The sequence below is a fragment of the Acanthopagrus latus genome, chromosome 3 (genome assembly GCF_904848185.1).
Source record: "Acanthopagrus latus isolate v.2019 chromosome 3, fAcaLat1.1, whole genome shotgun sequence".
Classification (NCBI taxonomy): Eukaryota; Metazoa; Chordata; class Actinopteri; order Spariformes; family Sparidae; genus Acanthopagrus; species Acanthopagrus latus.
Genome location: NC_051041.1, coordinates 11,353,770 through 11,377,947, shown reverse-complemented (window position 1 = coordinate 11,377,947; position 24,178 = coordinate 11,353,770). Strand labels below are relative to the sequence as shown.

General features: G+C 40.5%; 1 protein-coding gene across 2 annotated transcripts; it reads left to right on the top strand.

Annotated features, from left to right (window-relative positions):
* The first annotated feature begins 7,480 nt into the window (after positions 1–7,480).
* ncaldb (neurocalcin delta b) lies at positions 7,481–24,124 on the top strand. 2 transcript variants are annotated; one of them, XM_037093317.1, is made up of 4 exons: positions 7,481–7,729; positions 17,993–18,419; positions 20,913–21,018; positions 22,011–24,124. In XM_037093317.1, the coding sequence occupies exons 2-4, from the start codon at positions 18,042–18,044 to the stop codon at positions 22,103–22,105; spliced, it is 579 nt and encodes a 192-aa protein (XP_036949212.1). In that variant the 5' UTR covers positions 7,481–7,729; positions 17,993–18,041; the 3' UTR covers positions 22,106–24,124. The 2 variants fall into 2 exon arrangements, with proteins under 2 accessions (XP_036949212.1, XP_036949211.1); XM_037093316.1 differs by having other exon boundaries at positions 7,484–7,729; positions 17,990–18,419.
* Positions 24,125–24,178: the final 54 nt, after the last annotated feature.

The window sequence follows — 24,178 nt, the reverse complement described above, 5'->3', positions numbered from 1 at the left end:
TTTTGAGGAAACTAATTGTCCTCATGGGCGAAGTTAAGCTACTGTAGCAGTGCATGATTATTGGAATTAGAGGAACATGCAAATTGGAAGAGCATGTCAGAGGAAGGGCCTTTAAACTGGCAGTCAGTCAACAAAAGGAATGACCAAACATGTGCAAAAAAGTGTGCATTGTCACATCAACCCGATTAGGAAAAGTTGTAAAATAATGTCAGAATCTAACTCTATTACTCAAGTCGATGCAGACTTCTACATAAAACACATGACTTTATTTAATTATTGCATAAATAATGCTACTTCTCTATGAAAAAACATGTGTTTCCCAAGTGTTTCATATTCTATACACATAAAAAAAATTCATTAAAAATTGGTTATTTTTGACCCTCCTCATTTATACACATTGACAACATGAATAAATTGTTGTCACTCATAAAATACATGACTAAAATGCAATTAAAAATTAAGACATAGATAAATAGACAATTGGTTAAATTCGGATTCAATGAAAAGCCACATTAAAGGATAGGTAACGAGTTTGCTTTGAAAAATATCAACAGTTCTCTGCTGTTCATGTCGACAAACATCATTTGAACGTGTGACCACTAGGCAGCAGTAGTGTACTGAGGTGTTACCACGGTGCCCTCACATGTGTTTGGATGAGCTTTGCAGTACTCAAACTTTTGAAAGCTGCTCCTGAAGCTCTGTGCTCACAGCCAACGTTACCCGCCTGCACTTATGGTGCTTCTTGTGTGGGATGAGTGACCTCAGCTACCAGCGTATCAGAAGAATCAGCTGACAGCAGCAACACCGTGCAAGACGCTGGTTCCCAGCCTGTTTTGGCATGTGATCTACACTTTGTGACCTGTGTCAGTGAAGGAGCATGTGCAGGTTATGGCCTTAGTGTGGACATGAGAGTGAGCTTTGATTGATAGGTTTCATCAGAAGGATTATTTACATGTCTGGAGGGGTTAAAAGTCTTTGTGTTACACAAAGAAATAGCAGACAGAAAACAAAACTAAACATTAAACTGTTCTTTAAAAGATTTATTTTCTCCTCCTCATCTCATCTCAACAGTCTCGTAGCAAAGATCCAAGTAGCCTCATAACAGATGGATAAGTGTTAGCTGTGAGCTAGTTTTAACTTTTCAAGTATCATCCTCTACAAAAATATATTGACAATGCGAGATTAAAAGCACATTTCTTTTAGAAAATGTATTATATTTTTGAATGTCGCCTTTATCTTTTATTTGAGGTACACTGAATCAGTTTTTTTATGCAAGTTTATCTGACGCCTTAAACTTAAGAAAAACTTTTTTAGTTTACAGAAGCAGTTTTATAAAAAATCTGTCACTGCTACTTTTCTACTACTGTATTTCTCAATGATCGGGCTCACTGGTGCTCAGTGTGTCGTAAATTGTGGCATAAAGTGCTTTACTTTGGTAAAATGAAGCATGAGTAGTGCTTCAAAAAGTCTTAAAGTATCTGATGTTGAATGTATTCAAGCGTCAAAAGTACAAGTAAATGTTAATTGTACGTGTATGTGGCTGCTGTATGTTGTTTTCTTTATTATCAGATTGCAATCTGTGAAGTGACTAGTACCTAAGGATGTCACTTACATGTAGTGGGGTCAGAGTGACAATGTTTGCATCCAAATGTAGTGGAGTGGGAACATAAAGCTGAAAAGAGCACATTACAGTGTGCTTCAGTAGATGTATTTAGTCACAGTCCATCACTGCTTGAGGGTCATTAGTGGTTTAGCCGGGATGTTACTGTCCATGCCCATGCTTGTGTTCCCACAACAAGCCAAGGCATCAGTGAAGGCCATGTGTGCAACGCAGCTGCAGATCAGCAGCTTACCAGCCTCTCACTGTTGCATAATCTCCCCACCTTAACTTTAAGTATCTACCCCTCCTCTCCTCCTCTCCTCCTCCCCTCCTCCTCCGCATTTGTGTTTCCCCAACCTCTCCAGCCTCCTCCTCTACCCCTCTACCCCAGCTCCTCGTCCACCTCCTCCCTTCTCTGCGTCTCTCTCCCCTCTGCTTATTTGAGGCCGCAACCTTTCGTCCTCCCTTCTATCTCTACCGACCAGGAGTCATCTGGGCTTTTATTAAGCTCTCTAGCTCGATGCGCCACCACATCAGTAGGAACGGCAGGAGGCCTTTTTTAGCAAAGTGCTGACTCACGTGGTAGACATGGAGTGACATCTGTGCTTCATCACACAGCAATTTGAATATTAGTGACAATGCTCTGCTCTGATCAGTAATCAGAAATGGAGGCACGGGGAGGTCGAATGAGGGGTTTTGGTGCGTTTCAGCGAAAAATGCATCACACAGTTCATCAAGAAATCTGCCCAAAGTACAGTTTTCAACACAGCCACCCCTCCTGACATCTTTGAATCTTATCTCAGCGTGGCAGAATTCATTGTGTTGCATGTCACGCTCTCATGTTTTGCACACAGGTGAGGGCTTGTGTGGTGTCATGTCAGTCACGGTACAGCACACAGGAGACACTAAGTGAAAAAGTCCTTAAGTAAACCCTGCCTCTCCATAATAGATTGCTGACGTGAGTGCTCATCCTGACTCAGCTTATCAGCCCCACAGAGCTCTCTGAAGTCAAGGTGTAGTTTGCTCTCCCTCTCCTGAGCAGATAAAAATAAAACTCCCAAACAATGTAGATGACTTCGCTGTAGGCTTTGTAAGTGGTCTCGGCGCTGCGGTGTCATATCTACCTTTCCCGCAGTGAAACAAGGAACAGGGAAAAATCCAATTCATTTTAGATTCTGCATAAATTTACTGTAATCATTTTCTATTGTCACATCCAGTGACCAAAACTGATAAAGGTATTGCGTAAAGAATCAGAAATGGAATGGAATTAGATGACAGATGCAGAGTCCTGCTTGGTGCCATGTTTGGGATGCTTGCATTTTTAATTTGCCTTTTCTGGAAAAGTTTTACTGTTGTTGCTGCAACCCTGTCAGTTCCAGATTCTGGAAACAATGTAAAGTTTTGGAAGAAGTAGGGAGAAGTTTCACTTGCGTAAAATTAACATTACAGCAGTTTAAAAATAGCCCACGATGAGTAAAAGTCATGCGTTCAAAATTACGTAAGAAAAAGTACACCAATATACAACAAAATGACAGAATACCAAAAATGAAAGTAAACATCATGCAGAAAAATGGTCCCTGTGATTGCAATAGATATACTGTATTGTATTATTTGATTATTATTGCAGCTGCATTAATGTCTGAGCAGCATTTTAATCCTAAACTGGGGAAGGTGAAGCTAATTTTTACTGCTTTATACATTGTCAGGTAGTTAAATCTGCACAAGGCACAACATTTTATATCCTAATTATACAATTTGTGTGTAAAATGTTAATCTGAAATGTAACTAATAACTCCAGTGATCAGATTGATGTAGCCCAATACAATACATTCATTTTACATGTGGCTTTATATGTCTATATTGTATATACCACCTTTTATATTTAGTTATTTTTTGTGAAGTGAACCATTTATTCCTATAATATTATTTTCATCGTAGCTCTATTCGGCACTGATGTCAACAATGACTCCTTTTACGTTTTTTATTATAAGTCTACAGTGTTTTTGTATTTTATACTGATGTGACAGCATTTTTGATTATTCTCTGGCAAAAGATTATCAAATTACATCTCTAACATCTAAGCACTGATCAGGTTTCATTCTGGAACCTGTTCTATGGTGTAACTGCAGAGTACATCTAGAAATTTGAAATGATTTTCATCCTTGTAGTAATTGTGTTATTGCACTGAAGAAAAATAAATGCACTGCAAAAACTCCAAATATTAGTCAGTATATTTGTCTCATTACACTTGATCACTTGATATATGACTCACAGATCACCAAGAAAGTAAAGTTACATTGGTTGATTCCCCCCCCCACACACACACACTTGTTACAAGCAAGCAACACATTGAATTAATTGGTTGGCATTTTCTCCAGTGCTGTGAATTTGCATGTGTGACTTTTTAAGGCACATTCAACTTATCGTCCTTTCCTGTCTAAGGGTTTGCTGAAAAGGTAGAATGTGGTTCTTTTGGTTGCACGTCCGTTTCCTTCAGTGTGTATTTCCTACTGGTCCCACCCAACCATGAGACTCAGCCTGCTGAACTTGTTGGTGGACATCTGCATGTCCTCAGTGGCCTCAGGCCCCTCTCCTACCCAACCCCCCCCCACCACCACCACCACCACCACCACGGGTGTTGTTGTCCTCCGGCTGTTCCTGAACACGATCGGAGGATATCCCCTCCTCTGCAGGTGCTGTTGTCTTGTAGAGACCACACAAACAAAGACACACACACACAGATGGAGACACACTTCACACCCTTCTTAATGTTTCTGCAGAAGCTCAACACGCAACTCACAGCATGTCCCGGTTGAGAATAAATTCACCTGCTCGGTAATCCAGTCAGCATGAGCTTTGGTCTGCTGCTCATGACGCACAGGTCGACTCAGTAGGGACGGCCTCATTCTCTGACTCCCAACCTCTGCTTGTAATTGTCATGGCATTACACATTTAATGATCAAATTGTTTCTATTGTTTCCGCTATAAGTGCAAAGTTTGGGGGCTTTAATTTAACTGTATCCTATTTCATATCTGAAGTATTTCAAACTTTTATCAAAAACAATAGTTCTTAATTGTTTTTTCTTGTGAATTATTGGACTATGTCAAGCTATCTCCTCGTCTTTGCTTTGATTTGTGTTGACTCAGAACCATTGTCAACCAAGGTCATTTGATTGATTGATTGATTGATTGATTGATTGATTCTGATCATTTCTGGAGAAATTTGCAGCAGAAACAGTAACAAAGGTAATCCATTATAATCCCGTCTGAATTTCTTTGTGGAGAACTTTTAATTGAGTAGCTTCCAGGGGCCTTTTATCGATGAGATCACCATCCTCAGCCTGGGGACGGCTGCCAGAAGGCTTAGCTCACCTCATAATGTTGGCCGGACTCCCCAGCGGGTTCACAGGGACACAAGGTTAGCTGCCTCTGGTTAGGTAACAGATAATCAGTGAGAAGAGGCTGTTGCTCTTCTACTGTGCAGCTCGGTGGCTTCTTTAAAACAAGCACCAGCTACTTAGCTCGGTCTCTAAAGCTGCTGTTACCTAATGATGAGCCCGTGTAGGGCCATGGGGCCGGCCGATTTAGAAGGCGGCTCTTCAGTTCAAAGCTTCTTGGTGTTTGAGCTGTGCCAGACCAGGCCTCGCTGATGTTATGTATATATGTGTGCGTATGTGAGTGCAGAGCTGGGGATTGCTCTTCAATGGACACCCAGTCAGATCAATATTATGCAAACCTATTAGTCAGAGCTTGCAGTGCAGCTCCACAGTACTCAGGGACTTTCCCTCAGGGTCAAACTCACTGATGAGCCCTCACTTCTGTTAAGAGTGAAACACAATGTTGTCTGCCAGTTAATCACAAAGACTCACGACAGCATAATGACAAACAATGTGAGCGTAACGCTCAGTGACTCACCCTGAAACTGCCGGCGTGCAGGCGTCAGACATTAGTGATCTTTGTTCTATCACTAAAAACTGGTTTTATCAATGTTTCATCAGCTTTTGGGCAATAAAGATGACATCAGTGACTTTAAAGACCTGGAATAATAGATGTACTGTAGGGTTTTAAGAGATTATTACAGTATGATTATGATCATAGAAAGGGGTGGGACAAAATACTGATATGGTAATATATTGTATAGCTTCCTCCTGGGATATGATTATTGATATACTGGTGATAATAATTGACAGCCCTTAACAGATTCTACTGACAATTTGACTCGCCACAATAACTGAAAAAAAGTCCTTCCTTTAAACTTTTTAACTTATTGGCAGTTCGGCCTTTTACCAATTTATGGCTATTTTACATCAGAATGATGACACACGTGAACGTGGTTAAGTTGCACTCTGTGTGCGTGATAAATAGGCATGACGCTAAGAAACTGTAAAGTAAAACACATTTTGCTCTTTTAGGGGTATTTTTTTGTCTTGCAATGTATTGAACAGTGCAGAATTACAAATTTCAAGGGACATTGGTCCCGAATGCTGAAATATGACTTCTATATACTCTTTTATTGCTTTTTTAACATAGTTAGATGTTAATTTGAACTCATGCAACAAGTGCAACATGGAATTGTATCTCTTAGAAGCTCAAACAATGCCTGCATTCATGTATCATTAATGTTTTAAAACGTGTCTTTTATGTTTAGTGTTTGCATGCAGCGGATCCTTCCATCGGTCTGTGCGGTCAGGATTTGCTGACTCAACAGCAGGCAGAGGTTCCCAATGTTCTTTGTAAGGCCATTAAGAAAATGCTCCCTGGAACACCGGCTGAATAAGCCCCGTGGCTTTGACTTCCACTAATCATCTTAGGCAAAGCATGGCTTCCAATGTGCCTGCATGCATTGGAACACCTGTACCAGGCCGCACAGCAAATGCATGGTGGTTATCGTCACTGTAATCTGTCGCATCATCATCATCATCATGCAATACTCAGAAATAAGTAAGCTTATTAAGTATCAACTGGGAGGTTGTCTAAGGGCATTTTGAAAAACCAAAAATATAACAGAATTAAATCTACAACTGTCAACCATTATCATGTGAATCCCTACAAAGGACTGGGCTGCAAATATACCTCATTAGGGAAAAACAACAATGCACATAAGACACATAATCCATGCAAAATTATAGGCAGACAATGCATTTGCATGATATTACATTTGCATTAAACTGCATTGTTATTGCAAGAATTTGAACTTTGAATTTGAAGTAAAGGATAAGGACACCTGCATCGTATGACTGCACAGACTGTCTATTCTAAACTTTTGAAATAATTCAAATAAAAGTTCTTGTTTCTATTCCTTTATACAGCAAATATTACAAATTCTACTATCAAAAAGAAGTTCACAAGAAAACTACAACCTCTGAGGAAAACACTGAGTGGCTGCTTACAGCGAGTGCAAAAGCAGGAGAAAGCTAATGCACTCAGATTTAAGATTATTTCTTGTCAAGTATAAAGAATCAACCAAAAAAGAAGCCACAGAAGGGATCATAGCACAGGAAAAATAAATAGGGAAACTGGTTGCACACCATAAATCAAAATCAAATTAAAGCTATACAAAATAAATATGCACATGAACAAAAATATTAACACCATCATCTGTTTTAATGTAGCTAGTGTGTGCAAAAACAAACCGTTTAATGTCATTTTCTTAATATTACAGAGACATTTTAAAACTATCTACATTGCCGAACATATTTAGAGCTGTGCAACTCAAAACTACTACTACTTATGGTAATGTTGTAACCATGTTTTCATGGATCCATTCATCATAAAAACAATTGCTAACTTCTGTGTAGCTTTTCCTTTTTTTACATGCTAATCGCCCTCCAGGTGCTGGGTTCTTGTTGCCAGGACAACGCGGCTTCCCATTGGCCGCCGCAGCACCACGTGACGCGCGGCTCTTGACGTCACGGTGAGAGGCTGTGGGGCTAAGTGGACTGTGTGCTGCGGCTCGAGGAAAAGATTGGTAGAGTTTGGACTGAGAGCAGCCGGGAAACTCCAGCTCCTTTGTGCCTCCCGCAACCTGTTGCTCCCCTCTTGTCGTCTCCGAAACTTTTGCCTATCGCACCCGGTAATGGACTATTAGAGACACTTTTAACAGGAACTCCACAGCAACTTGAAAGCGAGGTAAGTTGTTCGCTAGTGTTGTGTGTCCCGTCCCTCCTTTCGCAGTTTTTACCCGCTTCCTGTTACTTTTTTTTCTGCTGTTGCTTGGAGTTCAGGTGAGATGTCTTCACAGGTTGAATCGGTCTCCATACAGCTAGGAGCTCTTAGTACAACACGAATGACACTACTTGGACCTTGTCTTCCATAAGTTTGCAGTGCTGCAGCATTACAAGATGCTAACAGCGGATGAAGCTTTACCCAGATTTCTAATCGGATGAGGCTGCTTCTCCTGACCTGAGTGGAACCAACGGAGAGATGCTTTTGTTGTCTCCATATTTCATTGCAGCATGAGTGAGGACAGGAAGTGGAGAGGGGGGGAAAGCAGTCCTGCCAGCACATAAGGCTGAGTGAGGCAGGGTATCTCATTTCAGCAAATACACATCAGTCAGTCACTGGATTAAAGCAGCAGGCGAGAGGAGGCAGCACCACTGGAGAGTTGGTGCTTCAGTCTGACAAGTGAGATGAGATGTTTGTTTCCCTGTGAATGAATGGCTTTGGTGGAGTGTCTCATGTTGTGTAGTCGCTGTACTGTAACAGTATAGTGGCAGTGAGGTGGTGTTTTACTGATGCATTGAGGCTTCTGAAAAAATCGGGAACAAGGAGACCTGGATGCAAAGTAAGTGAGTAGATCAGTAAAGAAAGGATCAGTTAGATGACAGAAAGTGGACTGTTTATCATGAAAGGGATTTAGCGAGCAGAAATGTTTAAAATGCACAAGTTCCAGGTTCTTGGATGAAAGGACTTGTGGCTTTTCCTTCTTTTCAGGGGTTGCAACTAAAAGCTGTTGTCATTATCAGTCAATCCTTCAGTTTCACTACAGTATAAAATTGTTTTTAACAACTATTCTTGAGATGTAGGGCTTCTTAAATGGAAAATTCAGTATTTCCAACATCAAACAAGGCAATAAAAAACTTACTGCACTTAGTTTGATCGATTGATCAGTGCATCAACAGAACAATTAGGAGGGTAGAAAATAGTTTACGCCATATTTCAAGCAAGAATGTAAAACTTTCACTCATTCCAGCTTCTCAAATTTGACAGTATAGTGCTTTACTTTGTTTTACATGTCAGAGTTGGTTTTTAGGTTTCCATCAGACAACCCAGGAGCCAAAGCCCTGGCCCTGTGCAAATTTACTTTTTCTGGGCTGGTAGTGGCTTGCGGTAATTGAGTGCCATTGGTTTCGTTTTGATGTGGGGAGTAAACACGAACCTGTCATGGCGGAATTTCCTGTGGGGGTCCCTTTTTAAACTGGTCACAGAGTGATCAGAGAGGGTGAGAGTGTGTAAAGACATGAGTGGATGCAGAAAGAGAAAAATGAAATGCGACGGTCATCTGATCAAATTTAATAAAAAAGAAATGGTGGCATTAAATGAGAGGAAATCGGTTCACTTTCACAGGGAAAACAGAGGACAGCTACTAGCATACGGACTCGGGAATTGGTGTATAGCTTTACTTTCAAGCTCTGCGGCCTCTGTTCTTTTGATATGTTTTTAGGAAATTTCGACCAGAACTGTGGCAAAATATGCTGTCCAGCTCCTCCTCCCACCTCAGGCAGCGCAACACAACACAGCAAGAAAATGTAAAGACCTGTGGAGGAGCTGACACATGGGTGGAGTTGAGATAATAGCCCCCTTGGTGTCAGAAGCATCCCTGCAAACATTTCAAGATGCTGATCTCTTACAAACATACGCTAAATTTGAACAGATGTTCTATTTTTGTCGGCGTGGGTGTCTCGTGGGTTTGTTTTGGGCCGGAATGACCGCACTGGCTGCATCCTCTGTAGTTATGCTCGTCTGGGCTGCAGTCGGTGCTCTTTTGAATTGAATTAGACCTTTTTAGAGGAAGCGGCGGAGAGAGTGATTGGGTGAAAGCAAGGCTGAGAGGAGGATTAAACTGAAGGAGGAAAGAGCAAAGGAGAGCTTCAGATGCTGAGATAAAAGAATGAGACAGAAAGAAAAGAGGTTTATTGCCTGTCAAACGGATGATATTTGGGATTGGAAAACCACATATCACACATGCTGTGCAGCAGATATCACTAGCAGAGGGGGTGCGGTAGTTGTTTAGTCATCGGACAGATTGACATTTCTGTCTCTGCAGCCTTTGTCTTTACAACAGGCTGTTTCAGAGAGACACACATTTAGATATTCAGTGCAAAGTAAATAGCAGCCTCCTCATGCAATCAGTTACAATTTGCTGAGAGTGTGTATGTGTGTGTGTGTGTGTGTGTGTGTGTCCAATCCTGTGAGTCTGTTCCGCAGCTCGGCCTGCCTTCTTGCAGTTGTTGTCAGTGACACTTTTTTTTTATTTTTTATCTTGCTCTCATTCGCTCCCTCATAATGGCTTCTCTGTCATGATTGTGGTTTTCTGCAGCGCCTTGACGCACGAAGCTCTCCGGCTGACAATGGGAGCTCATGTGTGCTGCATTATGATGAAGTTGCTGTCTCAGTGTTCTGAAAGGCAGCACTGACGGGATTTTGGCCAACATTTAGAGAGGGAAACAAATCGTTTAGACATCATCAAGGAACCTGTAAGAGCTTTTCTCCATTTGAATAGCCAGATTTGTTGACGCAATTACCAACATGCAGATCCCACTGATATCCACTGAAAGCGCAGATGGAGACCGTTATGAAGGTGATATTGTGATAAACACAAACATTAGTTAGTGTCAGAGGAAGTGGCTGCTATTTTTATCGTTTTTTATGTGTGTTCAGTTTGATCTGAAACTGTCTCTTGTGTTTGCACTGCAGTGGAGGAAGCTGCAAAACTGGATCAAGGCTGCAACTAAGTATTATTTCCATTATTTAATAATCTGATGATTATTGTCTTGATTCATCGTTTAGTCAAAAGTATGGTCATCTCAGTTTCTTGTAGCTAAAGGTGATATATTCACATTGGGTTTTCTGTCCAACCGTCAACTGAAAGATATTAGACTTGCTGTTGTGTAGGGCTGACAAAACCAAGCGCATGTTTTAGCATTACGGTTTTAATTTGGTGTGGTGGAGTTTACATTTTAATTTGATCTACATTTATTTCATGTAATCAGTTAGCTAAAATTACAAACCAGTAAGATTACTTTCACTTGTAGTTGTTTACCAGTCTCATTCTTACTGTTATTTCACTTTGTGAGCCCTTCTGCAAATGCCTTTTGACTGGCCTGCAATCTTTGATCACTGATGGCTGAAGATGTCAACTTCCCCAAACTCTGGTACAGGCTGGACCAACAGTGGTCCATCTCTGACCTTACGCTAAATAACACAGGAGATTGAGTTGCACTCCGATATTCAAGGAGCCCTTAAAGCACGCCACACTGAACAGAGCTCCTCATGATACTTGTAACGTGAGCACGGGTGCTCCGACAGCTATGCTGCCATGCTGTGACAGTGCTGAATGGTTGGTTTAGAAATGTGCTGCAGATCAAACTCGATCACCAGAAGACCCTTTTTTAAAGATGTTTTCAGTCAGATGTACATAGTGAAAAGTCAGATGTGAGAAACCAGCTGAGTTCATACACGTCAGACTTACAAGAAGGAAGGATAACGCATTTTAACCTGTATGTGTTTTTATTTTATTCATTTGTTCCAAGTTTTTACACAGCAGTTTATTTATCATATACTGTAGAAGCTTTTGGTGCTCAGCTGCTTGCAACACTTGAGTAATGTGTGGATGTTGAACATCCTGTAGGTGGAGCTTTCAGTTTCTGACAAGGAGCACTAGATGAGATGTAAGGCTTAATCCACATGTATACAGGTATTTTTGTAAAAAGAGTTAAAAATTTTTTTTTTTTTTACATTTCTGTCCAGATGAGCATTTTAGCAACGTTTCTGAAATAACCTCTGACCATACAACATACTGAAAACGCATATCACATGAGCATGCTCGTACTCGGGTCGATTGCCGAGCTACAGAACATGCTGAGAACGAGGCAGGGAAACGTGAACACACACATTGTATTATCCTCCCTTATTGTGTCTATCTACATATAAAAAATATATAATATCCATTCCATACAAACACAAATACTCCAATATCATAACACATACCGGTACTCCCAGTTCACATTTGCTGATCAATGTTGCTACAGTCGCAGATAAACGTGTGTGTCTGCATCATCCTTTCAAAAAACTCTGTTTCTGTTCCGTTCAGATGTAAACACTCTCAACAGTGTTTCTGAATGTTTTCTCCCTGGAAGGAGTTTTCACAAAAGGTCTGTTTACTTGTTCACAAAAGGCCAAAACACGTAGAAAAAGCCTTACTTCGAGAAATACTCCTGTACATGGGGACAGAGCCTAAGTTTGAGGCAAAAAGTCATTACTGAACTGAACTTTAATGACACTGATGTTGATCTTTTGAAAAAGAAGTTCAACACGATGTACGTGGAATTACAAGGCTCTACTGTTCTGTTTGACGGTTTCATTTTCATGCACCAAAGGTCAGTCCATCCCAGTGAGGATGAGATGCTTTGAAAGGCGCTGAGGGGAAATGAAACGAGTTTACAGAAACTTGGCAGAACCTACCAGTCGCTTTGTTTGAAGTGTGGTGCAGCTATAGAAAAATCTCTCCACATCAGCGCGTCATTACAGTTCTGTTTAAAGCAGATTGCTTGTAGCGATTGAGAGTGATGTCTTCATGCAGATGACAAAAATGTCAAGTGGCTTGAGTGGAAAAAAAATCTGTTTAGTATCACAGAAGTGTGAAGAAACCAGAAAATATTTACATTTAAGAAGGTTTGTTTAGAGAATTTGGACTCAAATTGACTAATCAATCATAAAAATAGTTTGTGATTACTTTATAGTCAAAAACTTTGCTGCTGCAAACCTGTTGTTGGACTCTGTTGTAGTAGTGTAGTGCTGTAGTCTGAAGTCAAATCCTGCAGCTTGTTCCAATTTGTCCTCATCTGATCTGAGAGATTTCACTTCAGTTATCCAAATATTGGAGCTGAGATGAAACATCGATTATTACATTTTCACTTGTGTGTGTGAATATCAGGTTGCAGAGCTTGTGGGTCCTATAATCATCTGCCTAAAGAATGAGCGCCCTCAGTGCTGCAGCCTTGGACACAGACAGATCGTGTTGCATTATGAATGTATCATTCATAAGCTCACTATCTGTGATCTCTCATTCACTCCGGCTCTCAGTTGCCCCCCTCCCCCTCCAGCTCTCTCCTCTCTTTTCTTGGATAATCTGTGGTACTCCTGGGTTAAGATTTACCTGCAGGATATAAATGGTGACTTCCAAGTGTTACGTAAGAGGGCTGCAAGATGTTCTGGGCTGAATGCCGTGTAGAGGACCTGGGATTGACTTAACTGTTCTTGGTGGTATTCTTAGGCATTTTTACTTGAGAACTGATTATTATTCTGCTAAACATTTATTCTATTGATTATTGCCTTGATTAACCCATCAGTTATATAGTATTTTTGGAGTATGAAAGCTTAAGAGTAGAAGAGAATCTTTGAGAAAGAGATCTTTGGCCCAGTATCCTGATGTGATGCTTTCAGTAGTTGGGGGGTAAGACACCATGTGTCTCTAGAAACTTCTCTCGGCTTTGATTCTCCACTTGATGATATTGCCTCACGATATTGTCCTTACCTGAGCAAGAACATGGTGCAGAGGGGCTTGTCGCTGATTTTAGGAGTTAAATCTGTCTGCGAGCCAGCAGGTTGATCTTGTGAATACCCTCAGTGCTGAGAGTGACAGCCTGTTCTCTGCTGGCTAATACCTGCGCAGAGGTCACCGACTCTTATCTCAGGCCCTCTCTCCTCTCAGACACACTCAGGAGGTTCAACAAATCCTCTGGTGTTCACTAACCTGTCTCGACCTCAGGAGATGGTAGAAAACTTGGCTTAACCATGTGATCTGTCAAATTGACAAAGCCTCGGTTATGTAACAGCGCCATCGAAGGTCTGCCAGCAGCAGGTAAGAGTCTTAACAGTTAATTGTGGGCAGTGATCTCTCACAGTCAGAAATAGCCAAGTTCTTAGGGCGACTTGGGATGTTCAGTGGAGGTCTGAGCTCCCATTTCGTCATTGCAAATACTCCAAAAACTTCTGCCAGGAGAGAGTGTTGATGAAAGTAGTTGTCAACAATAAAAATCTACCTTCTGTCTGTGGACTGTGGGAGGAAATGAGAACCCACACGGAGTAACATGCAAACTCCATACAGACACCCATCTGTGTAGAACAAGCAAGACATTTTATATGTAGTAGTGTAGTAGTACTTAGAGAGCACGCCGTGTGAGTCAGAGATCAGATAATATAAGACAATGGAGCAGCAACTAAAAAATATATTGATGATTAATCGATATATAGTGGGGATTATAATATCCCTGAGCCCAAGGAAAGTAAGTATTCTGCAGTCTGAACCACCCAAAGATACTCCCCCCCCCCCCCCCGCTTTTTGCTTGTTTTCTGTATGCAATGTGTTTTTAGGTTATGTAAAAGTTAGAATTTGATATATTTATGTTATTGTTGCCATTAATATGGAGTTTAAAATGACACCATAACATAGAAATTGATCAGCTTTATGTAGCTTCTCAAATGTTAGGCTTCTTTTCTCTCTTTCAAGTCAATGTAAATGTAATATATTTTATCTTACATAATATATTCTTATAGTTTTCAGACTAACCAAGCAGTGAATCATTCTCGGATAAATGATTAAGAATAGTCTTTACTACACATGAACACATTAGTCTTCTAACTCATTATGTCCTGTAACTCATGTTGTTGTTGTTGTTGTTGTAGACGCAGTAAGAACAATCCTTATTAACCCTCCCTTTCTCATTAAGATAAAATTGGTGGAGAAGCTTTTTTGTTGCCTCTGTTCCTCCACATTAATGTGTAAAACATTTGCCTGAAAGGTCTCTGTGCGATTAGGATGGAAGCTAAAAGCAAATGATTAAACAAGCCGTCACTCTGAGCGCTAAATGCTATTGTGAATTGAAGGAGCTACGTAAATTATATGTGCCACTTTTTTTTGTTGTTGTCCCCTCTCTCGCCCAAATAATCATGGACGCACTTAAGCAATTAAAATGCAGATTGCACAGTATGTGGCCACAACATCAGGCAATGAATGGATTTATGAATGAAAGTGTGTGTGCCGTGCAAGTGTGTGTGTGTGTGTACTGTGCTCTGTTGATTATTAGACATAAGAAATTATTCATATACTGAAGTGAACCAGGCCTGAGGTGAGATAAGGAAATTAATTTTGACAGAGCACACATAAGTGGGAAAAAATTATGTTTAGGTTGTTGTGTATACTTGGTTTCTATGGTGACGGATTAATAGACTATTTAAGGAAAACACAAGACCACAAAGAAAGACGGATCACGCCTGTAGATTCTCTTTCCTTTTCACTTATGTTTCATGGCTTCAAGAATTGGAGTGACAGATATGAGAACTACACTTGGGTGTGGCTTTATAAAATACATGAACTTCCACTGAGAGCAAAATATACATAAACAGTTTATATTCACTGCAGTGGGGGATTGTATGTGTCAGCTTTCAGTTAAAATCACGTTTTAATGTTTTTGTTGTGGTATTTTATTTATTTTTTATGTTTTAGGTTTAGAGCTGTGTGCATTTGATGTTCAGGGATTTCACCTCTGGCACAGTGAAGTTGAGGTTGAGTGCAGACCAAGACAAATTTAACTTATTTTGTTTCCTGATTTGTTCTAGTTATTGGTACTTAACAGCTTCTATAATGCTCAAACGGAAAGTCACATTGAGGAAGTAACAGATTCAGTTCCCGAATCAGCTGACAAATATTTTATGGCTTCTTTTAGCTTATGATATGGTTAAAGCAGGAACAATACTACTTGAATTTACACCCTGGGGACAATACACAGCTAATTATTTTCAGTGGCTGTACTTACACAGGTGTTGAGGATCATTCAAACTGATTGAACCTCTGTTTAGATGTCCATTTACAGCAGAAGTGTGAGTGTGAGTCTACCGTGGATATGTTAAGATGTTTTGAATATTTCAGTGGTAAACTTGTAAGAGCTGTTATTTTTGTATTCATTTACATCTCCCTTTAGACAGTCCCCATGTCGCCCCTCTCAGGTCTGGACTGTTTGCGTCAGTCTAATTTAAAGGCAGACACACATTCACTCTGAACACGAGCGGTTTGCTCTGGACCCTCTGTTGTGTAGCTGCTGCTGCAGCGTGTTCCAGGAGTGGTGAGGCTGTAAACAGGTGTTAATCTGCCTCTCGTGCTGCCGCAGCATTTGCGCTGGCGTTGAAGTAAACTATAGGTAGCAGCAGGGACCTCATTAGAGGTGGCTGCCACTTTGCTCGAGCTCATTGTTTACCCGAGTTAATTAAAGGATTATAGCTGGCTGTTTATGGAACATGTGAGTGTGAAATAAAGGCAGGCAAAGACATAGAGAGAGTCGTTGCATTAGCAGGTAACAATTGATTAAAACAATTATTATTTTTTGCATACTGGCCTTGTTTCCAAAACTCTGTCTTTGTATGCTTGTATTTGTTGCATGTTTGTTTGCTACTTTGTGTAAGTGTTTCCTGTGGAGTTTCTCACTGTTGATACGTATTTCATTGTTAATGGCCAGAAGATCATTTTCCTGCTGAAGCACACACTTTCAGGGAAGTTAACATGATGGAATCTCCCTATTTAGTCAGTGTTGATCCATGGGGAAGGAAGTGCTCAGATCCTTCACTTCAGTAAAACTGACTGTTTTACTTCAGTGTTATATCTCATTGGATTTTAATTAGTCATGTATTAATGCAAAAGCATGATTTTGATGTTATTGTTGGTTGAACGGGAGCTTATTCTTAACTATTTTGTAAAGAACCAAAGCTAATGAATATGTTCAATATGGATTTATCTGCTGATTATTGCTAAGTTTGTAAGAAATTCTGAGAAAACTGAGAAATGTGGCCACAAACACTGACTAGAAACATAAATCTTAGCTTCTCTCTCTGGAACAAACTACCTGAACAGTAATTTGCCCTGGCCTGACCTGACATCGCCGTTTTTATCTGTCATTATCTTCGGCTGAGCTCAGAATAGCTTCCCTCTTGTCTTTAGCCTAGTGAGCTCAGCAGCAGCTAGCGGCCTGACGGGAAAGTGCTAAGGACATTAGCTGCAGAGTAAGCTGATGAATCGCATCTTCTGTTGGGTGTTGAAGAGACTCTCTCTTCACTCTCTGCAACGACTCATTAGTTCCAGAGAAGCGCGGTTTGGGTCAGGCACACCAAGTTGGATCTGCTCTGGACTTGAGGTTTAGTGCTAGATAGCGTGTCTTTTTATGCATGTCTTATCTGCAGCGCAAAACAAAGGTCAACAAACCATCTTGACTATTAGGATGTGTTTGTGTGTGTCGGCATCGGCATTGTAGTCCCTGCAGGAAATGGAAGGTGCATCTGCAGTGCACAGACATACTGGCATGCTTTGGGGTTATCACCAGCGGGTGTTGCTACACTGTAAGTTTCTGTGGTGTTTGTGCACCTTAAAAAGGTGGTGGTCTTGTGTCGCAGGTGCATGGGAAAGTGAACTTCGCTGTGCATGTTCATGAGACCACATACTCCATTTTATTGACCTGCTTTTCTTTGTATCTAGTGTTATGATAATGTTTATTTCATTTTAGTTTTTTATTATTAACATCATGTGTTTTAAGTTTTTCGATTATGTGTCGTGTGTTCCAGAGCTGTGGTTGATTGCTGGAGAGGACAAATTTGACTTTTCTCACTTGTTTTTGCTATCTCCTGCTGCTTAGATAACATTTTCTGTTGTGGTCATAAACCAAATCTAATTGCAGAAGAAGTAACACAATCAGTTGTTGATCAGCTTACAAGTGTTGGCTGTGTTATTTTAGTTTTACAGTCTGCCTTAAAGAGGAACACTAATACTTGAATTCACACCCTAAAGACTTATTTTTCAAAGTATGCCATTCAATAACAGAAGAAAAACATAGATAAAAAACTTGCACATGTTTTTGGTTAACTCTCACAAGTTTAGCAGTCTCCTTTTTTGCAGCTACAGTGCAAACGTAGTTTATTTCAGCATCTAAAACAGCTGCTACAGAAGAAGTTGATCCTGATTTTTGAATATGTGAAATGTGGATTAAGTGTTTTCCTGTTTGCATCTTGTCCTTCATCCCCGTCTTTCCTCCCCCACTTGTATCAGAAAGGCTCAAGGTCATTTCAGATTACTAACAACCTTTCTTCTGTCTCCGTCTCTCTCTCTCTTTCCTCCACAACTGTCAGCAGCCTAAATCGCCCCTCACACCACCCACAAGCCTCAACAGAAGCAGCGACCATGGGCAAACAGAACAGCAAGCTCCGTCCCGACGTCATGCAGGACCTGATGGACAACACGGACTTCACCGAGCACGAGATCACCGAGTGGTACAAGGGCTTCTTGCGGGACTGCCCCAGCGGCGCGCTCTCCATGGAAGAGTTCAAGAAGATCTACGCCAACTTCTTCCCTTACGGAGATGCCTCCAAATTCGCCGAGCACGTCTTCCGCACGTTTGACGCCAACGGTGATGGGACTATCGACTTCAGGGAGTTCATCATTGCCCTTAGTGTGACCTCACGTGGCCGACTGGACCAGAAGCTGAAGTGGGCGTTCAGTATGTACGACCTGGATGGGAACGGATACATTAGCAAGGCGGAGATGCTGGAGATTGTATCGGTGGGTTTATGTTATTGGCATTCTTTATTTCCCTCCATCCCTCGTTCTCCTAACATACCACTTCTCTAGCTTCACATAGCCCTCTAGTCTTTCACTGGCCATCACATGCCTTCATAGTATCGCCATGTTCCCTGGTCCTATAACTAACCCTTCAGCGAAGCAACATTTTTGCTCAGCCATCCACACCAGCTGCTACATCATATATCCATCTGCTTCTGTGTTCTGCACCATTTGACCGCCCGCAGCAGGAAAACCAGCCGCTGTGTAATTTTAGAAACCAGCAGTTCCTTTCAGACCCACAGACAGTTCTAAATAAGTCTTGGCTGTGGTGTATTTCTAGAAAGGAGCGGCGGTCCTCTGATCTTCATATTGACTCAGCACTACATCCAGCAACTGCCCCCAGCTCCTGTTACTTTACAACAAACAGTCTCGCACAAGCTCCTCTCCTTATTGGATAAATGGTTAAGACTTCTGCCAAAGCACAGACACAGTCACACAAACACCGACAATCCCTTACGCATGTTATGTCACACATCTTCGTGCTAAATCGAGCAGAGTGCGTAAGAATGTGTAATCACATTCTCCAAGTCAGTGGATTTTAAATTCACAGTGTGTCTGTGTGGCGTGAGCAGGTGAGCGCATACGCTTGGATGTCTTGATTCATTGGAAATTTACCCATTAATCCCAATAAAGGGCCATTATCAGTGCATCTATTAAGTATGTTTTTAGGTTAACTGATTGTTTCAACTGTAAAACATCCAACAGTCTGAATAAAGGTGTGACAATAAAGTCAAGTTATCAGCATAATTTAAATCTAATAGTCACTAACCAGATTTTACTTCAATATACAAACGTTATACAGATGGCGAATTAACATCAGCATACTGTAAGTCGAAGGAGCCGCAACAACAAACACTTAAGTCAGGCATGAGAACGGCAAAGATGGAATAAGGAAGTAAAAGTTCACATGCACAAAAAGATTTTTATAGTGTTGTCAGGGCTTTCAGTCATGTCAGCTATCGGGTTCTGTATATCACTGACTTGTTGAGTTCATGGCAGAAGGATTACGTTTTGTAAGGAGACAACCAATACAATGATCCAGAAGCACTTGACCAGTGTTAGCAGTAATTGCAGTAGACTCTCAGTTGCCCTGGCTGTAGCTGAGTAGATTCTACTCTCTTTTGAAGGAGAGCACTTGAGAGGTGCCAGCCTGCTGCAAGTGGCATCACTCTGCAGTCACTATTATAAATAGACTATACATGCTCTCTCCCAACACAGATGCAAGTGGACTTCACCTACTGTAAAGCTACAAGTAAAAGTTATTTCCCTCTTCCATGACAAGAAGCAAAAAATGTGTTCACAATCCAGGTTATGTCTTAAAATTTCTGTCTGTCTGCTAGTCCAAGACCCAAATATGTCCAAAGTATGAATAGCAGAAAAGCAGAAAAGCACCAAATCCCCACATGCAAGAAGCTGTAACATACCATTACTGCATAATACATTCCATAATATGAGTAATGGATTTATTTTCTGTGACAAGATTTAATCTACAAATTGTTTCAACTGTACTGCAGCATTATCCCATCTTATCTTTCACTGCACATATTCAGCTAATTGTTGATTCAGTGACCTTTCCCTCAGCACAGCTGTCAAATTAGCAGCAAAATGATAATAACATGGCCGAACAATCCTCCCCGGTAACACCGATCACATGATGAATTGATTAGCTGATGAACAGAAATGTAATCTATTATAATGAATTCTTAATTCATCTTGTACAAATGCATTTGCTGATTGCCATTCTCAAAGGCTAGCAGCTGCTCATTTCTTACCTTTAAATGCTTTAGATTTTGTGGCTGCTGGTTGGACTTTTGTCAATTTATAGTTTAAAACCAACCAATCAAAACACTAATTAACAAACAAACTAACTGATACTGAAAATGATATGACACCTGCAGCCCCAAATAGCCACTATCGGTGTGTGTGTGTGTGTTGGAGGCAGATGTATATAGCGGCTCCATGGTTAAAGTGACTAATAGAAAGATGAATGACGCTGTTTGTTTCACTGTTGTCAAATCAGCCAGAGCTTTTCTACATAAATGAAAGTAATTCTTTATCCCTGTCTTGCTCCGAGAAGAGATAAGGTGATTGATGGATGGTGTGTATATATATATATATATATTTCACTGAGACGTTTTCTTTTCCTGCGACAATCCGGCTGATGCAACATTGCTTCATACAACCTTGCAGTGGAACCTCTGGCTGGAATAACTGATTTGAAATGCGATCAGTGCGTGTGCTCGTCATGGTTGTGTCATATGAGATGCCTACCATTCGGAATGCACTACGCCATACTTAAACAAAGTTGAGAAGTTCATAAAAAAACAGGTCACCAAAAAAAAAAACGATTCTTATAAATACAGTCAGCAAAAGCTTTAATTTGCCTATTAGAGTAACGTACTGATGTTTCTCTCTCTTCTCATCTCTCTTCAGGCTATTTACAAGATGGTTTCCTCTGTGATGAAGATGCCTGAGGATGAGAGCACACCTGAGAAACGCACAGACAAGATCTTCAGGCAGATGGACACAAATAGAGATGGTAAGCCTTCCTCAGGCTGTGTTTCAGTCTGCTGCAGTTTCCTGTTGAAACTGAGCCGTCTTTACAGCTGTTAACTGAATATAATAAAAAAAAAAAATAATCGATTAAAGCAATGACTTCTGCATTCCTGAATCAGCCCTGTTACCATAAATGAGGCCTTAAAAGTTATTAAACGGTGTCAGTTTAAAATTTTGTGGTCTCAATTACCATAAACATTTTAGTTTATATTTTTGTCAAGCTCACCTGCGTCAAAGTCCACATTTCTGATGTTAGACAATTTAAAACCCCCCTCTGACCCTAATATTGTGTTTTCTATTTTACACCAGCACTCACCCAAATAACAGTATTCTTCTATAAAAACCTGTCTGTGGGATGATGCGCTACTTACCTTTTAATACTTGTCCAGAACGCTTGAGTAAGAAAAAGATGATTTCTCAGAAAATCTCCTAAATTTGGTTATTAAAAAAAACTTGAAAAAGCATTAAATGTAAGTGTCTGATACCTGCAGACTCCCTGATATAAGTCTTTACATATGTTGACATTTTATCACAAGGCCATGACTGAATGATGATTTGAATAGGGAAAAGTTGTAATAGAGCTGCATGACTAGAACATCACACCACACAGAGGAGAAAATGAGCCTGTACATTTGAATATAGCCTCACTTTTCACGGGACACAAACCAAATAGTGCTAAAAAAACAACCCAAGTAAACACAAAATGACCAAAACCAATCCAGTTAGAGAAGCAGAATATCGCTTCATCAGGCAACACTGGTCTAATTTTCTTGCATTCCAAGTTAAATCCCTTCCAAAGAGTGAATTACCTGGAATATATATATTGTTATAAATACTCAAAAGACCTGCTAAAATGTCTGCTTCCTCTCTCTGCTCGTTCAATCTGTTTTTGATCAGCTCAGATCTCCTCTGATGAACAAACAAGGACATTAAACAATAAGCTCTAATCTGTTTCTCTCTCTCTCTCTCTCTCAGGTAAACTGTCCCTGGAGGAGTTCGTCGAGGGAGCGAAGAGCGACCCCTCCATCGTCCGACTGCTTCAGTGCGATCCCAGCAGTGCTGGGCAGTAGAGAACTGGACTTTTTCACATTGTAGTTCTATTAATTTAACAAATATTCAAAATCTCTCCCATCTGACCCACCTGGAGTTGCTGATGTTTGATCACTTGAGCTATAGAGGCAAATGTACACACACTCACACGCATTACATAGCCACCATGCAGCTGTACATACTACAAATACCAAAGCCTGACGCATATATAATCTTTCACACACTGACACGCACACACTGTACATGTGCCTCTATACCTGGTCAGACAGCATGGGTCTCATCTACGGTACAAATATATCCCAAAGGACTGAAATCCCATCAAAGACTTGTTAAACACTGAATCAGAGCTGAGCTATCTCTGTCGGAGAAGACGGCCAGCGAGGATAATCCAACGGATTCATGACGTACATTGAGCCGCATCCAAGTTCGCTGTTTTATTTTTATTCTTTTATTTGTTCTTTTTAAAAGCATTGTTCCTGATTTTAAAGGGAATCGTGCAGCATTTTTGGTCTCTTTAACTGACTCGGGTTTGTTGTGTGATGATGGACGGATCTTTTCAAAGTATTGTAAGTCCAGCTCAGCGTTAACACTGGATGAGATGAAGCGAGCGAGTCTGGGACGACAAGTGTTCGCAGCTTACAGTGTGGTTTATCTAGACAAGAGATCTGGGACTTATAGTTTAAGGAAAGGACGAAAGTTTATTATTTTATTTTTTTTAAAGTATCCCTTTGGAGGAATGTTACATCAAACCAAAAACTGACTCAGATTTCTAAATGAAGGGGAATATTTTGACTACAGATTTACAACCATCTGTTTCTTTTGAACGTGACTTTTTATGCCAAGTTCTGACACACAGATCGACGCACACACTTCATAAAAACACACATTTTACTGATGAAAACATGAACTTGACATAAGCGTGTAAACCGAGCTGTGATTCTTTTTTTTCTTCAAATATGGTTGTATCAGCAAAAAAAATAAGTTAGATGTTATATGAATATATAGTATGTACTTATATATTCTTTTACTCTGTGATGACATTGTGGGCGATTTGCCGCAGTGGAAGAAATTCACTTTAAAATGTTGATGTATAAATTATTGGAACGACATTTTATTGTCTTTTACTTGACGAATATGATATGAAAGAAAATTGTACAGTATATTCACTCATATTTATGATAGAGAGGTAAAGAAAAAGAGGAGAGGACCACACATATTGCTATCAGTTTAGCTTTGCATATCCACCGCTACATTGAGAGAGGAAATGATCTCACTTTGGTCCCCACCCCTCCACATCTAAATGACATCATGTTTCCCCAACAGCATGTGAACATCGGCAGTCATTAGGTTTGTCCTGTGCTGTGTGTAAATGGAGTGTAAACAGTCTCCAAATGGTGCACGCGTCATTTAAAGTGCAACGGCGATGTCTGCAAATTTCAGGTCGCGTGCAAATGTGCACACACTTGTGTTCCTCATCTGTACCAAATTCATCCCAAACGCATCTGTAATAGACGATTTGAGCGCAGCTGTGACGATGGAGATTACAGATACAGATATCGTTCAAAGCGCTGACATTGTTGGCGAGCAGCATCCACCAAACCCCGCCGAGTTTTTTGCAGGATTTACTGACAGCTCTTTGCTGCTTCCGTTCCGCTTCATTTACGCCCCTCCCTGCTGCTCTGAAAACACCATGAGATACAGCAGTCTTCACATGAATAGGGGATGACTAATGACTTTGGGAAAAGAAAACAGTTGTGATAAATTCTCTGGGCTTCTTGCACATTTCATGTTGGTGATCAGGTACTTCAGTCCCACATTTCACTTCAATAGCATCTTGTGGTCAAGTGCCAAATATAGATGAATTAAATAAAAGAGAAAACACAGTATTGTATCCATTTATACTGTACAGTTGTTACCTGTCGAACAAAAAAACTTTGTCACTGTATCATTTTGTAGATTTTGTATTGTTAACTCACATTATGTGTTATGTGTAGGGTGTCCATTTTGTTATTCAAATAAAGACGAAATGGGAAAACTGATATTTTCTTTTAAATGTATATAGATATCGATACTTGGGATTATGACCAAATACC